General features: G+C 42.0%; 1 protein-coding gene across 1 annotated transcript; it reads right to left on the reverse strand.

The window, feature by feature from the left end:
* Nucleotides 1-1,529: 1,529 nt before the first annotated feature.
* FCAMR (Fc fragment of IgA and IgM receptor) lies at nt 1,530-9,613 on the reverse strand. Its single transcript, XM_044674942.1, has 7 exons — nt 9,527-9,613; nt 9,041-9,101; nt 7,372-7,710; nt 5,017-5,356; nt 3,877-4,893; nt 3,017-3,132; nt 1,530-1,636 (listed from the first exon to the last, which is right to left on the reverse strand). The coding sequence occupies exons 1-7, from the start codon at nt 9,611-9,613 to the stop codon at nt 1,530-1,532; spliced, it is 2,067 nt and encodes a 688-aa protein (XP_044530877.1).
* Between the last annotated feature and the right edge of the window lie 6,072 nt (nt 9,614-15,685).

Here is a 15,685-nt window from a genome sequence, read left to right on the forward strand (position 1 = left end):
CCTTCTAGTCACCCAAGGCCACCACGATATTGGCACCATCTTCTATTCATCGTTTCTCTTACTCCACGAATGCCACGGTTGCCAGGTCTTATTATTTCTACTTCTACTCCTGACCCATCTGTTTCTTTTTCTCAACTCAACTCAACTCAGCTCAGTTGACCCTATTTCAGACTGTCACCATCTCTCAACCTGGTCTGTTGTGACAGTCTCCTAACTGCTTTCCACCACCTCAGACTTCTCCCATTCTCAGGCCAAATGAGACACAGCTGCCAAAGTGATTTCCCAGAATTGTGGGCCTGACCATGTCACACACACTCCTCAATAAACTCCAGTGACTCCCTATTGCCTCTAGGACCAAATACTGTTTCATATTTATTTCATCCCTTTAACAAGTTTTAATTTTTGTTAGATTTTAGAATACACATAATTTATCAGTTCATAGCTTTATATTTATTTTGCTTCAAAAAGATTTCACTTGAAATTATGATCTCTATTTGGAAGGATCGTATATTTGGGACACAGTATCTCTTTATTTTTTTTTTGTTTATCTTTTACAAGTTGAACTGTAACATGATTCATTTTATTTCCCTCTCCTCTTCTCTCCCCTTTCTCAGATCCAATAAGCACTTCCAATGGATTATACAAATGAATACACATAATTATTATTAAAATGTCTATATAATTTATACAGAAGTATGCATATATCATTTATAAATACATAATTATACATATATCGGGGAGAGTAGGCTCAAAAACTTTTACTGATAGAAGTTTAGAGACTATTGAAAGAGTTACGAAAAGGGGGAAATTAGTGAAGATTAGAATACTCAGTTATAAATTCATCTCATACTGGATTGATTCTAGACAACACAATTCCACAAATTTATTTACTGAGTACTGTGGGGGATACAAAGCTGAAGGTGACACCCCCAAAGAGTTTACAAGTTTGGGGGTTGAAAGAGTAAGCACACACCAAAATAACTATTTTGTAATTTTTATAATTTGTAACTTTCATAAATTGTAAATTTGTAAAATTTTGGATGTAAAAAATACCATGTGAGAATTACAAAGTAATTAGGGGATTGGAGGAAAGAGAGATGGCAACTGTTAAATCTTTAAAGAGATTCCATAGCCTCCCCTAATAGCCTCTTTCAGGGATCCATAATTCTTCTTTTTGGAGTCTTACTGAAATTGAAAAATCTCTTAATCTGTTCTTTAGTATTTGAGAACAATTAATGAGCCTCCTTTATTTTAATACTTTCCCAGATTTAAAAATAATTAAATCTTCCCAGCCTCACCTTTTTCTTCTCTAGACTGAACCCCAGCTCCTTTGGCCTCCTTTCCTATATATAGGGAAGAGGTGGTGAGTAATGTACGTTGAGGAGTTCTTGGCCTTTGTCTTCTGGGCTGATGTCTTCAGGGTCTTCAGGACCCTGATGGTCCAGGATTCCCCTCTGAGAGGCTCACACTGGCACAGATGGGAAGGTTGATCCCGCCGATTGTCTTCCTTGGAGATGACGGTGGACGAGTTAGACTTCCTGGGGCTGCAGTTGTTCCTTGCTCAGCTTCTCAGGGAGATCTTGAAAGTTAGTCAGCTGGATTAGAGAAAGCATGGGCATCTCCTGGGTCCGAAGAGCTGCAGAGGCACAGAAAACCTTATGAGAGCCACGGAGTCCGGACAATTCCTTCTCCTTCTGCCTCTTGACCTGGGAACCTACTTGGTTCTCAGTATCAAGCACCAAGCAGCAGTTTAGGCCCCCAGAGCAATGAACGCTTTCCGCAGAGGACTAGGACTGAGGAATCTGGAGCCTGTGGAGTTGGGGCCCCTGGCCCCGGGCCCCTCCCACTAGCCTCAGCCCCAGCCCCAGTCACTATATAACCTTTTGTTCACTAACAGTGAGCCCTGGACCCTGGACTGCGGCAGGGCACTGATTTAGAATCATTTCAGCCCAAGCACGCAGAATGTGCGACAAGTAGAGTATTTAGCCAGTTCGTCTCTTGGGGAGTCCTTTCCTTCTGTCTCTCTTTATCTGGCACACACATGGGGGAAAGGGGGTGTCTCGGAGGGCCTGCAAGCCTCTAGTTAGCAATTGTGTTAGGACACCTTTTTATTTTGTTAAACTCTTACCTTCTGTCTTAATATCAGTTCTAAGACAGAAGAGCCCTAAGGCCTAGGCAATAGGAATCAAGTGATTTGCCCAGGGTCGCCCAGCTAGGAAGTATTTGAAACCAGATTTGAACCCAGGTTCTCCAAGCCTGGCACTCTATCCACTGTACTAACTACCTGCTCATAGGACACTTAAAAAATTGTTATTGATGGCTTTTTTGTTTTCAAAAAACCTAAATAACCCTCTTCAACCCTTTCTCAGAGGAGTCATCTCTTCTATCAAATTCTTTTCAAAAAAAGAAAAATATGAGAAAATTGAACAAAATCTATCCTTCAAATGAAAAAGTCTGCCCATCTGTACAATGTTTCATGCATGCAGAGACAGCCCGGATCCCACCTCTACAAAGGAAGGGGAAGGGCCTTTAAGAGCCAGGAAAGATTAGATTTTGTGAGCACAAATTTGCCATCAGAGTTGTTGGGATGAAGTTCTAGACTCAGGTTTGCTACTTCTTACTCGTGTAACCTTGAGAAGCACATTCCCCTCTCTTGTTTTTCCTTTCCTCACCTTCAAAATGAAGGACTTGGACTAGAAAATTATGAGTTTACTTCAAGCTCTAAATCTTATGATTCCTATCATCTCCCAAAGAACTCATCTTTAGCATTGTATTAGTCCTGAAAAGATGATTGTGTTCATTTTATAGACAGATAGACTCAGGCTCAGATAGGTAAGTGACTTGTCTAAAGGCAAAGTATAAGGACAGAACCACATTTAGATCTCTGGTTTCCTACCCTACCCCATCCGCCAGTTCACTACTCTTACCTCCAGATCTAGCTGTCTCCCTTGTAGCATCAAAAAGAGATAGTTGAAGAATTGTCATTCCTCCCACCCTGGGGACTCCAGTAACTTACAGATCCTCTTTTGAAGCTTCCTTTGCAGTAGCAACAGAACCAGGAGAACAAGAGGGAGCAACACAGTAGAGAAAATGATCAGGATCTGGGAGATTCGTCTCTGATCCGGAGGAGAACTGGGGAAGAAAAGGGGAGAGAAGGCTGAGGAAGGGTAGGAAATGGGAAGAGCCCAGGAAAGATCTTGCTTAGGATCAGAGCATTCCAGATCCTTGAGTTGGAAAAGATCTTATGGTCTAGTCAAACCCTCTCATTTGACAGAGGAAAAACTGAGGCACTGAGAGGCAAAGTCATTTGCTTATAGTCTTATAGTTTGCTAGTAGTAGCCAGGACTGGAGGAACCCAAGCCTCTTGAGTGTCAGCCCAGGGCTTTTTCTACCATGCCATACCACATGGATATGACTATATGCTCAAGGTGGCCCAGCCAAAGCCTGTAAGATATGATGTGTTCTCTATCAGAAATAGAATTGGATTAAGAACTGGGGAAGGAAGGGAAGGAAGGAAGGAAGGAAGGAAGGAAGGAAGGAAGGAAGGAAGGAAGGAAGGAAGGAAGGAAGGAAGGAAGGAAGAAGATAAAAACATCCAGCCCAGTTAACAACTTCTCAACTGAGGCAACTGAAGTGGGGGGGGGGGGGAGGAAGTGACAGATTGAAGTGATACTTTGTCATAATCTGGTGTCCATATTTCTAAATGAGTGGACTGAGGAAAGGGTAGAAGGAAAGGAGAACAAATCCAATGGACTTCTCAATAGATACTAAGTCCATTTTTAGGACAAGTGGACAAAAAGAAGGATCCATAGAACTGACTTAAGAGGCCAGAGTGCAAGAGTGGTACCTCTGGAGGAGATATGTACAGGTTCTTACTTCTCTTTGTTGGACTTGTTGCTAGGAGGAATCAGGAGTGCTACCCCTGGGATTCTTCTCAGTGGTTCCTCTGACGGGTTTTGTCTATCAGTAGCAGCTGTTCCTCCTAAAGTTGAAATTTTCCCTCTTCTATTGGTTTGTGAGAACCAGCCACTCACATCTACATCTAGGGCTATGGCTCTGATGGTCCCCCAAGTCTGTTGGTCTGTACCTGGAGTTACTTCTCTGAGATTGTCTCTGACTGTTGTTGAAGGTCTGGGGGTTCCTGTAATATTTCTGGTGGTAACTGGAGGTATTCCAGTGTTCAGAGTTGCCTCAATTAGTCGATTTACATTTCTAATGGTTGATCTCCTTTCTCTAACGGTTCCTACAATAGTTTTTATTCCTGCTCTTGTTTCCAAGACTAAACCACCTTCCGTTATGTTTGATGTTCCTTTGGCTTCTGTAGTCTGCCTCTCTGGAACTGGTTCTGGTGTTCTTGTGGTCTTTAGAACCCAATCACCAGTATCTGGAATTATTAATCTAACTGTTCCTGAAGCCTGTATATCTTTGCTTGATGTGTGCTCCAGTGGTTGAGTGACTTTAGCTAAGGTTAGAGTTTCTCTGATAATTCCTGCCTCCTCTCCTTTTGCAACCAGAGTTGTGTCAAGATCCCGTCTGCCTGCAGCTGGAATTGTTCCTCCAAGAATTCCTGAACCCTGTCTACCTGTAACTGAAGTAATTATTCCAATGTTCTCTGAGGCCTTGGTGATTATGGTTGGAGTTGGGTGTCCTCTGCAAATTTCTGACCCCTGTCCTTTTATAACCAGGGTTGTATCAAAGGCCTGACTCCCTGGAGCTGAAGTTATTGTTTCAATAGTCTTTGGAACCTGTCCACTTGTAACCGTAGTTGTTGGTCCAATGATTCCTGGTGCCTGGGTAACTTCAGCTAGGGTATTCTTTCTTCCACTGGTTCTTGTCTCCCGTCCCCCTGTGAACAAAGTTGTGTCAAGGTGCTGTCCATCTGTAACTGAAGTTGTTGCTCCAATGGTTCTTCTTGCCCCAATGACTTCAGCTAGAGTAGCTCTTTTGTTGGTTCTTGTCTCCCATCCCTCTGTAAACAAAGTTGTATCAAGGTCTTGTCTATCTGTTACTATAGATGTTGCTCCAATGGTTCCTGGTGCCTGGGTGACTTTAGCTAGAGTGTTCTCTCTTTTCCTGGTTCTTCTCTCCCATCCCTCTGTAAACAAAGTTGCGTCAAGGTCCTGTCCACCTGTAACTGTAGTTGTTGCTCCAGTGATTCCTGGTGCCTGGGTGACTGCAACTGGAGTGGTATCTCTTCTGATGGTTCTTGTCTCCCATCCTTCTGCAAGTAGGGTTGTGTTAAGTTCCAGTCTACCTATAACTGAAGTTGTTGTCCCAAGGATTTCCATAATCTGGACTCTGGTAGCCAAAGATGTCCTAGGGATGACACTTGAGGGAATTGTGAGGTTGGCAGAACCTAAATAACAATTGGTTTGAGATGTTGGGAAAGAACACAGGTTAATTAACAACAATGTTTGTATTCACATTTTTAGAGACTACTTTCAATTGGCTGGAAGCTGTTAAACTAACCACGGTCAAGCTAAATAGTACATCAATATTTTATCAGTAGTCATGTGGGCTAAAATACAAATTCAAGGGAAGATCAATACAGTCTCTAGTTCAGGACAGACCAGGGCAAAAGTGGAAAGTGGGCAGCCATCTCCTCTTTCTTTTCTTTATATTTTCTGATCTCATTTTCTAGGATTCCCTCTTCCTTCAATTATCAGCTGCCCATATCCTCTGGCTTCCCAGAATCTGTGGTCCAGAGCTCTCCTCAACCCTTCCTGACCCAGAAATGCTCAAATTTATCCCCTCCAACCACTCCTTCAATATTCCCATTCCTTAATTCCTCAGCTGGTAGTCAGTTGTTGGAAGGAAAGCTCTTGGTGAAACCTACAATTCTAGTTCTGAATAACTGTTAGTCTCAAGAAGAAACTGTGATCTCTAGGAGAGAGAATGGGCACTGGAATCCAAACACTTGAGTTCGAGTCCAGATTATAACATTTACTAGTGTGTGACCACGGACCAATCATTCAACCTTAGTTTCCTGATCTGTGAAATGAGGACTATCATGCTTACTTACAGGGTCATGAAGAGCCCACACCACTTAGCTGCCTTTAGTGACCAGGTTGGTCTAAATTACCAACTCTAACTCTGATTCTATGATGCCAATCTGAGAGGAGAGAGTGCAAAGTGCAGAAAGCCCTGAATTTGGAGTCAGGAAGCCCTGGTTTCATATCTGGTTTCAGACATAATGTATGTGTGCACACATATGTTCACACACATGTAACATATATGTGGTGTACGTGTCTGTGTGTATATATGCATGCATGTATACACAAAAAGAAATATCTTGGAGAAAATGGATAATTAGATACAAAAAAGAACAACAACAAAAAATAGATATGCCAGGCACCTGAGATGAGTTAGTTCCCGAGAGTGCGCATTACATTTATCTCTGAGCTTCCTTGGGCAGAGGAGCCCAAAAAGGGAAACACTGGATTATCGAGCTCCCATTGTCTGGTCAAAGGAAACCTACACCATCAACTGGAGGGACTATTTTTTTCCTTGATGTTAAATTCTCAGATGTCTCACTTAATGTGCCACTTTTCATCCTTTCTGTTGCAACACACATGCATTTTGGGTGCTCACTATCCCCAAGATGACACACTGTCTCACACTCACTGGAGGTCTTAAGGACCCCTCCTCTGTTCCCTTTTCTTTTTTTTTAAACCTTCTAGCTTAGAATCAATACTGTGTATTGGGGTTCCAAGGCAGAAGAGCAGTAAGGGCTAGGTAATGGGGCTTGAATGACTTGTTCAGGATCACACAGCTAGAAATGTGTCTGAGATCACATTTGAACCCAGGATCTCCTGTCTCTAGGCCTGGTTCTCAATATATTGAGTCACCTCACTGCCCTACCTTTTCTCTACTTCTTAAACTTCCCCCCATTTCTGTCTTATGAGCTTAGTGCAGGTACACCCCTCATAATGTTATCCCACCCAATCTAGTTAATTCTTTGTAACCAAAAGAAGTTGTAAAGTCACACCCTGCAGTAATATGGCTCTTGAAGATGGTCCCTCCCTCATGTTCCTGGGAAATTTCTCCCTATTCTGATTGGTAAAGAATAGAGAAGAGGACTAATCAGAACACAGTTGCTGGACAAGCTCAGGAGAATTCCCCAGGTAAAAGGAGAGTAAATTCTGAAAGGTTGAGGGTTTCCTGACCAATGGAATCTCTTCTTGGTCCACTCTCCTAATTTAAGCTTTGATAAACTATCTTTTAAGAAGAATACCTCTCATATTTATGATTTTATTGCTGTCACACAATTGTAAAGGTAGTCATCCTCAAAGGCAAGAATTGAATCTAGATCCTGTTTCCCAACCCAGTACTTTCCCCACTTAACTATGTTTGTTTTCATTAAGGCTATACCTGTAGAGATGGTCAGATTCATGCTGGAGAAGAATATATCTGTTCTAGGTCCAATGCCACAGCGATAGTACCCTGTATCTTCAGGTGCCAACTGGGCCAAGGTCACTACAAACATGCCCTGGCTGGGGAAGTCCACAAGAGTCACTCGGTCCTTGTAGCTCTGGCTGATGAAGATGTTGGTGGAGATGATGGTATGGCAGACCCTCTGAGGGAAGGACAAGCGGCACCAATATTTCCTCTGGTGTTTGTTAGCTGGTGTGGGGGTATAATGGCACTCAATGGTGACCGTTCCCCCAGGATCCCCAGCCACCAATCTTGGACATTTCAAAGTACTAGTAGCTGGGAGGTGGGAGGGAGAGAGAAGGGAAGAGGTAGATGAGCTCCATTTTATTTTATTAAAATTATTTTAAACTTAAATTAATTTTCTTCAATAAATGAAAATTATTTCTTTCTTCTACACACACACATACCCACTGTGGGGAAAAAAGAATAGGAAAACAAAACTTTTTAATAGATATGCATGGCCATGCAAAACAAATTTATCAGGGTCTTTTTTAACCAAAAAAGAGAGAGAAGGGCCTGGATCATACAGAAATTGTTTATAATGTATTTGTCCTTTCAGAACAGTGACTCACCCTACCCATAGGAGCAAACACATGCTCATCCCCTCTAAGCCTGGATCTGTCAACTTTTTGATTCACTTTTTTTTAACCTTAACTTCAGTCTTAAAATCAATACTGAGTATTGGTTCCAAGGCAGAAGTAGGGATAAGTAGTGGGGTTTAAGTGACTTACCCAGAGTCCCACAGCTAGAAAGGGACTGAGGTCAAATTTGAACCCACAACCTCCCATCCCTAGATCTGGCTCTATCCACTGAGTCACCTAGATGTCTTTCTTGGTTTGCTTCTAATAGCAAAAAACTAAGAGCTTCATGGTGGTGGATGGAAAAGCTAAGAGTTGACTGCAGGAAAATGAGGGGATGTCCATAGATTGGGGAAATGGCTGAATAAATTGTGGTATATGATGGTGATGGAATACTATTGTGCTGAAAGGAAAAATGAACTGGAGTTGTGAAATGGAAAGACCTCCAGGAATTGATGCAGAATGAAAGGAGCGGAACCAGAAGAACATTATACACAGGGACCGATACGCTGTGGTAAAATTGAATGTAATGGACTTCTCTGCTAGCAGCAATGCAATGATCCAGGACAATTCTGAAAGACTTATGAGAAAGAACATTATTCACATCCAGAGAAAGAATTGTGGGAGTAGAAATGCAGAAAAAAAATATATGATTGATCACATGGTTTGATGGGGATATGATTGGGGATGTTGACTTTAAATGATTGCTTTATTGCAAATATGAATAATATGGAAATGGGTTTTGAACAATGATACATGTAAAACCCAGTGGAATTGCTCGTTGGCTCTGGGAGGGGTGAGGGGAAATAGGAGGGAAAGAACATGATTTATGTAACCATGGAAAAATATTCAAAACTAATTAATTAGATTTTTTAAAAAGTTGACTGCAATCATGATGCTCATCAGAAACCTCTTAAACTTTGCAGATTGGCTTTGGGTGCAGGCATGGAAGCACAGGTCTTACCTGCCTGACAATCTGAATATTTTAGGATTCTAAGACTCACCCCCAGGCTCTCTCCTTTACTTACCTTGAAGCAAACACAAGATGAAGAGGGGGATCACTTTCCATCCTGCCCTGAGGTAAGTGCCCTGCAAAAACCATTGCAAAGGAAATGTGACCTAGCACCTGTGATCTGAGAAGAGGCAAATGAGTGAAATGGGGCTTTTTCTTTAAGAAGCATTTACTCACTACTCCTCAGTTCCCTCAGCTATAAAATAATGGCGTGAGACTGGTTCACGGATTCTTAAGCTGGGTCTGTGAAATGGTTTTTCAAATAACCATATTTTCACAAGTATTTCAACATAATTGGTTTCCTTTTGTAATTCTCTGTATTTTATTTTATACATTTAAAGCATCATTCCAAGAAAATCTGCCTAAGCCTATGTTGGTGAACCTATGGCATGCGGGCTAGAGCATATCAGAGAGGGCTTCCCCCTTCCCCCCTCCACATATACCTAAGAACATTTCTCATATTACTTGCCCCTCTTCCCAGCAGCTCAAGGGAAGCTCATACTCCCTCTCCTGTCTGGGGTAAGGTGGGGGGCTCACATGTGTTGTGAGGGTTGTAATTTAAGCACTCAGTCTCTAAAAGGTTCGCCATCACTGCCCTAGGCTTTCTCAGATTACCCAAAGGGTCCATGACTCCAAAAAGCTTAAGAACCCCTGGCGTAGATGATCTTAAAAGTTCCTTCCAGTTCTTCTCCCTTTATGCCTTTGCCCTGAATGGCCCATGCCTTAAAGTTTAGCTAAAGTCTCCATTGATCCTCAGTGGACAGTGTATGCCTTCTCCTCTGAGAATATCTCTCTGTCTCTGAGATATATTATTCTCTGTCTCTATCTCTTTGTCTCTTTCTCCTCTCATCCTCTCCCTCTCTCCTCTGCTTCCCCCTCTCTATATATTACACACACGTGTGTGTACAAGTATATATCCATGTCAGGAATATGCCTGGTTATTTACATGCTGTCTCTCCTATCAGAATGTGAGCTCTTTGAGAGTAGAAACTCTATTTTTGCTTTTCCATTTCCATAGCATAGCACAGACTGGCATACATTAAGTGTTTAATAAATGCTTGTTGGCTAAAAAACTGACTGGCTGATGGACTGACCAGTATGAGTGGGAAACTAATGGGAATTGCCCTCTCTGAAAGAGAATTCTCTCTCGAGAATATCTCATATCTTTCTCCTCTCCAAACATACAACCATTACTCTCATCACCTCTCACCTGTAAATGAAAAGGGGAAAAAGCATTTATTAAGCACTTACTTACTATGTGCCAGTCACTGTGCCAAATGCTTTATAAATATCATCTCATTTGATCACCTGGACTATTGTAATAGCATCCTCTCTGGTCTTCCTGCTTCCCTGTCCTCTCCTATCAATCCTTCACACAGCTGTGGAATTACTTTTCTTTCTTTTTGAAAAAAATCCCAGGGGCAGCTAGGTGGCTCAGTGGATTGAGAGGCAGACCCAGAGACAGGAGATCCTGGATTCAAATTTGACCTTAGAGACTTCCTAGCTGTGCGACCCTAGGGTCTAGGCAAATCCCTTAACTCCTATTTACCTAGTCCTTACCACTCTTCTGCCTTAAAACTGATTCTTAGTAAGTTAGTTATCTGTTGGTTAAAAAAAATTAAACCCCACTTTATGTCTTAGAATCAATACTAGATATCAGTAAGAGTGGCAAGGACTAGGCAGTTGGGGTTAAGTGACTTGCCCAGGGTCACATAGGAAGTTTCTGATGTCAAATTTGAACCCAGATCCTTCCAACTCCAGGTCTGGCTCTATCCACTGAGCCACCTAGCTGGCCCTGGAACTGATTTTCCCAAAGCACAGATCTGACTGACTGTGTCAAATCTTTGCTCAAGAACTTCTGGGGGGTATCTGGGTAGCTCAGTGGACTGAGAGCCAGACCTAGAGATGTGAAGTCCTGGGTTCAAATCTGGCCTCAGACACTTCGCAGCTGTGTGACCCTGGGCAAGATGCTTGACCCCCATTGCCTAGCCCTTACCACTCTTCTGCCTTGGAACCAATATTGATTCTAAGACAGAAGGTAAGGGTTAAAAAAAAAAGAACTTCTGGGGTTCCCCTATTGTTTCTAGGACAAAATGCAAATTTCTCTGCTTGGCACTTAGATCCTTTCATAATGTTGATCCAGTCTATCTTTTCAGAGTTAGTTCACGTTTTTCCCCTCATGCACTCTATGTTTCAGCCAAACTGACCTACTTGTTGTTTCCCTGTGATATTCCCTGTGACAGGCTGTCCCTCATGTCTATGATATTCTCCCTTCTCAATGAACCCCCACCTCTTGGCATGTAGGTAGCCAAATGGATAGAGCACTGAGTTCAAAACCAGCCTCAGATGCTTCCTAGCTGTGTAACCTTGGGCAAGTCACTTAACTACCTCAATTTCCTCACCTGTAAAATGGGGATTATAACAGCACCCATCTCTCAGATTTGTTGTGAGGATCAAATTAGATAATATTTGTAAAGCACTTAGCACAGTGCCTGGTACACAGTAGTTGCATCATAAAACTTTACACCTTCCCTCTTCTCTTCCTTCAAAGTTTATGCTACCTCCTAGGAGAGGCTTTTGTTGACTCTCTACAGATTAGTGCTTCTTCCTTCCCCCAACAATGACTTTGGATCTATTTTCTATATACTTTGTATTTACTTATCTCTTACAGGTTTTTATCTCCCTGACCCTCCACCCCCAGAGTATAAGGTCCTTGGGCAGGGACTCTAGCCTTCCATCTTTGCAGTCCACGCACCCAGCACAGTATAGGATTCGAATAAACACTTCCTGGATTGTTTTCCTATGACTCTCATTTATACCTTCCTCTATGGTCACTGAGATTCTGAATCCCCATCATCTCCCAGTTTCTATCTTCAGAAGGCAAATGCTGGCTCGTCTGTGATCTCAGACAGTCCTCCTCTCCCTCACTGCTCCTCTAGGGCAGACCCATTTCCTTCTAGACAAGAGGAATTCTTTTGGGGAGAAACCTTCTATTTTGCTGTTACCAGGTTCTACTTAGCCTTCGTGCCATATGAGATCAAAAAAGAGACCGGGGTCAGGCAAATATCAAACTATGTGATGGGTTCAGGTCCTATTCAATTCCCTCCTAAAGTCTTTGGATGCTGAAGGAAGTAGGCTCACCTGTCCTCCACAGCATCTCCTGCCTAATTCCCTCCACATCTTCCATCCACATCAACAGACTCCTTCTCTGATCTTCTATAGCATTCTAACTTAGCATTACTTACATATATATATACATATATATATATACATATATATTTCCTTACTTTGTCTCTTAGAATCTCTTAGTATTGGTTCTAAAATAGAAGAGCAGGAAGGGCTAGAAAATTGGGGTTAAGTGACTTGCCCAAGATCACACAGCTAGGAAGTACCTGAAGCCAGATTTCCTCAGATTCTTTTGATTGTTTTCTCATTGTTCTTTTGCTATGTAGATATTGCCGGGTCCTTAAGGGTAGAGACTAAATCTTAGACTTTCCTATGTTCCTACTGAGCCCAATGCCATGCTAAGCATGTAGGAACTCAAGAACTACATGCTGGGTAGAATTACAGCTGGTCTAAGGACTCATGATGGAAAATACCATCTATTTCCAGAGAAAGAACTGATGGGGTCTGAATACCATATTTCATTTTTCTTCTTTTTTTGGTTCTAATTCTCTTCCATAAAATAAAAGGTATGGAAAAATGTTTAACATTACTGCTCATGTAAAATCTATATCAGATTGCTTGCTGTCTCAAAGAGGAGGAGACTTTGGCTCAAATTTAAAAAGAAAAATGAAGGTTAAAATTATTTTACATATAATTGAGGAAAAAAATAAAATATTATTTTTAAAAATTACAACTGGGTAGAACATGCCAGAGTCCAGTTCTCATTAGCACAGCCTTTAAAAATCCAAGGCCACCAGACTTGGCACTGAATAAGAACTGAAAAAATGTACCACCTTGTCCTCTTTGCAAAGGTGGAGCACTCTAGGTGTGGTATATTACCTATACTCTCCAACACAGCTGATGTGTTGGTTGCTCTGTGCAAACTGCCTTTTCCCTTCTTTCCTAATAGGAAGGGAAGAGGGCAAGGATATGTTTAGAAATTGAAGGTGATGTGAAATTAAAAAATACAATGAAATAAGGTTAAGAAAAAGATTCCAAATTTACCTCCAGCATATGAAAAAGCACTAACCCTGAATAAGTCATTTATCCCCTTTGTGGCTCAGTTTCCAAAATCTGTAAAATGAGGTAATTTGTCTATGGTCCCATCCTATTGCTTCATAAATTTTGTAGAATGGGTTTACTCTTTTTCACCTAATAAACTTTTTTTAAAAACCCTTACCACCCACCTTAGAATCAATATTGTATATTGGTTCTAAGGCAGAAGAGCAATAAGGCTAGGCAAAGGAAGTTAAGTGACTTGTGCAGGGTCACCCAACTAGGAAGTGTCTGAGGCCAGATTTGAACCTATGACTTCCCATCTCTAGGTCTGGCTTTCAATCCACTGAGCTATCCAGATGCCCCCAAATAAACTTAAAAAAAAATCCTTACCTTCTGTCTTAGAATCAATATTGTGCTTTGGTTCCAAGGCAGAAGAGTGGTAAGACCTAGGCTACAGGAGTCACATCTCATGTCCAGGGTCACTCAGGTAGGAAATGTCTGAGATCAGATTTAAACCCAGGACCTCCAGACTCCAAACCTGGCTCTCTAGCCACTGAGCCAGCCATCTAGCTTTCCCACCCCTCCCATGCAGCCCAATAAACTTTGAAAAAGAACTAAAAACATAATGCTTAATGACCCTTTATGATTTAAACCAGAAAGGAAGCAAGAGTAATAAGGAAATACAAATAAATCTGAAGAACTTAAGGAAGAATGTCTTTTCTATATTTTGGTCCAGACCAGAGCTGGCAGACTTTGTAGCCCTGAGAATTACCACAAGTTTCAGGGGCCTGCATACCCAACAGACTTAAAGAATACTCAGAAGAGCCAGGAAGTAGGAAGAATGGGGAAGGGGGTAGCGGAGGGACAGAGAGAGAGAGAGAGAGAGAGAGAGAGAGAGAGAGAGAGAGAGACAGAGACAGAGAGAGAGACAGAGAGAGAGAGACAGAGAGACAGAGACAGAGAGAGAGACAGAGAGACAGAGAGAGACAGAGAGACAGAGACAGAGAGAGACAGAGAGACAGAGACAGAGAGACAGAGACAGAGAGAGAGAGAGAGAGAGAGAGAGAGAGAGAGAGACAGAGACAGAGAGAGAGAGACAGAGAGACAGAGAGACAGAGAGACAGAGAGACAGAGAGACAGAGAGAGAGAGAGAGAGGCGGTGGGGTGGAGAGAGAAGAAAGATGGAACAAAGGAATGAAGAAAGAGTAAAAAAGAAGAATAGGATGGGACATCCCTGCCCTCTCTTTTTTTCCTCCATTTGGAAAAAGTGACCACCCAAAGTAACCAAGATATCAGCTGTTTTGGAAAGTGTATGTAATATACTACACCTACACCTATAGTGCACCACTTCTGCATTTTTTTTCAATTCTTATTCAGTGCCAAGTTTGATGACCTTGGATTTTTAAAGGCTGTATTAATGGAACATGAGCTCTGCAGGATCTACCTAGTTGAAATTCTATAGAGAAGACAGGAAAAGAAGAAAAGAGAAAGAGAGAGAGAGAGGAGGTGAAGAGAAAAAAGCTGACTTTGAAGAGTAGTCCTGAGCCATAGTTGGCCACCCCTTGTCTAGGCTCTTTTCTCTCAGAATCCCTGAGGGACATCAGGTGTAGGAAGATAATTGAGTTAATTCTAAATTCCCTCCATCCCTCCATCTATGAACTACTTATAGTTCAAATCACACAGTACTGGGCACAGATTGAGTAATCCTCAAATGAAAGAGAAGTATTAGGGGTCAACCTATTTCCCTCCAATCCCCCACTTGTCTCAACTTTGAGTTCTGATTCAGCAGATTTTCTACCTGCTCATTGTACTGATCTCAAAGGCCAGAGCTGGGGATAGATTCCTTCATAATTCTCCCCCCCACTCCCAGCTCCAGCTACCCCAGTTAATCTGGCTATGCCAATAAGGGCTGACTTGGCAGATGCTGGGGCCAGAATATCTTTACTTGGTTTCCCTATTACTCTCCAAAGTCCAAATTGGGAGCAATCTCTGGGTTAATGAGAGCAATGAGATCCTGTGGCGGGGCAATGAGGAAGAATGATATTCCATGAGATCAAAAGCCTCTCTAGAGGATTATTAGGCCTGAATGGAGTCCAGATAAAATTATTCAAGGGAATATCTCCAAATACCCTTTATGCTAGAGCAGATAGAGTAGATGGCCTTGAGGAAAAATGTTCTCTTGGTGAAAGGGGAACTTTGACTCAGAATACCCTTAGGACTGAGAGTTCTTCACTGGAACATAGAGCATTGTTAGAAATGTGAGATACCTGCCCATTCCACACCAACTCAACACAGGAAATCATCAATGTAGTCAAGAAATAGGTCTCATCTGTCCTCTCTGGGCACATTCCTCCAGTATGGCCTTTAAGAATATAATCTGTGTCCTAATCATTAGTTATTAGGTATTTGTTAGAGATGAGGAGGAAGAGGAAAAAGGGGAAGAATAAGAGAAGGCAGAGAGGGGAGAGAAGAAGGAGGAGGAGGAGGAGGAGGAGGA

The sequence above is a fragment of the Gracilinanus agilis genome, chromosome 4 (genome assembly GCF_016433145.1).
Source record: "Gracilinanus agilis isolate LMUSP501 chromosome 4, AgileGrace, whole genome shotgun sequence".
In the NCBI taxonomy this organism is placed as follows: domain Eukaryota; kingdom Metazoa; phylum Chordata; class Mammalia; order Didelphimorphia; family Didelphidae; genus Gracilinanus; species Gracilinanus agilis.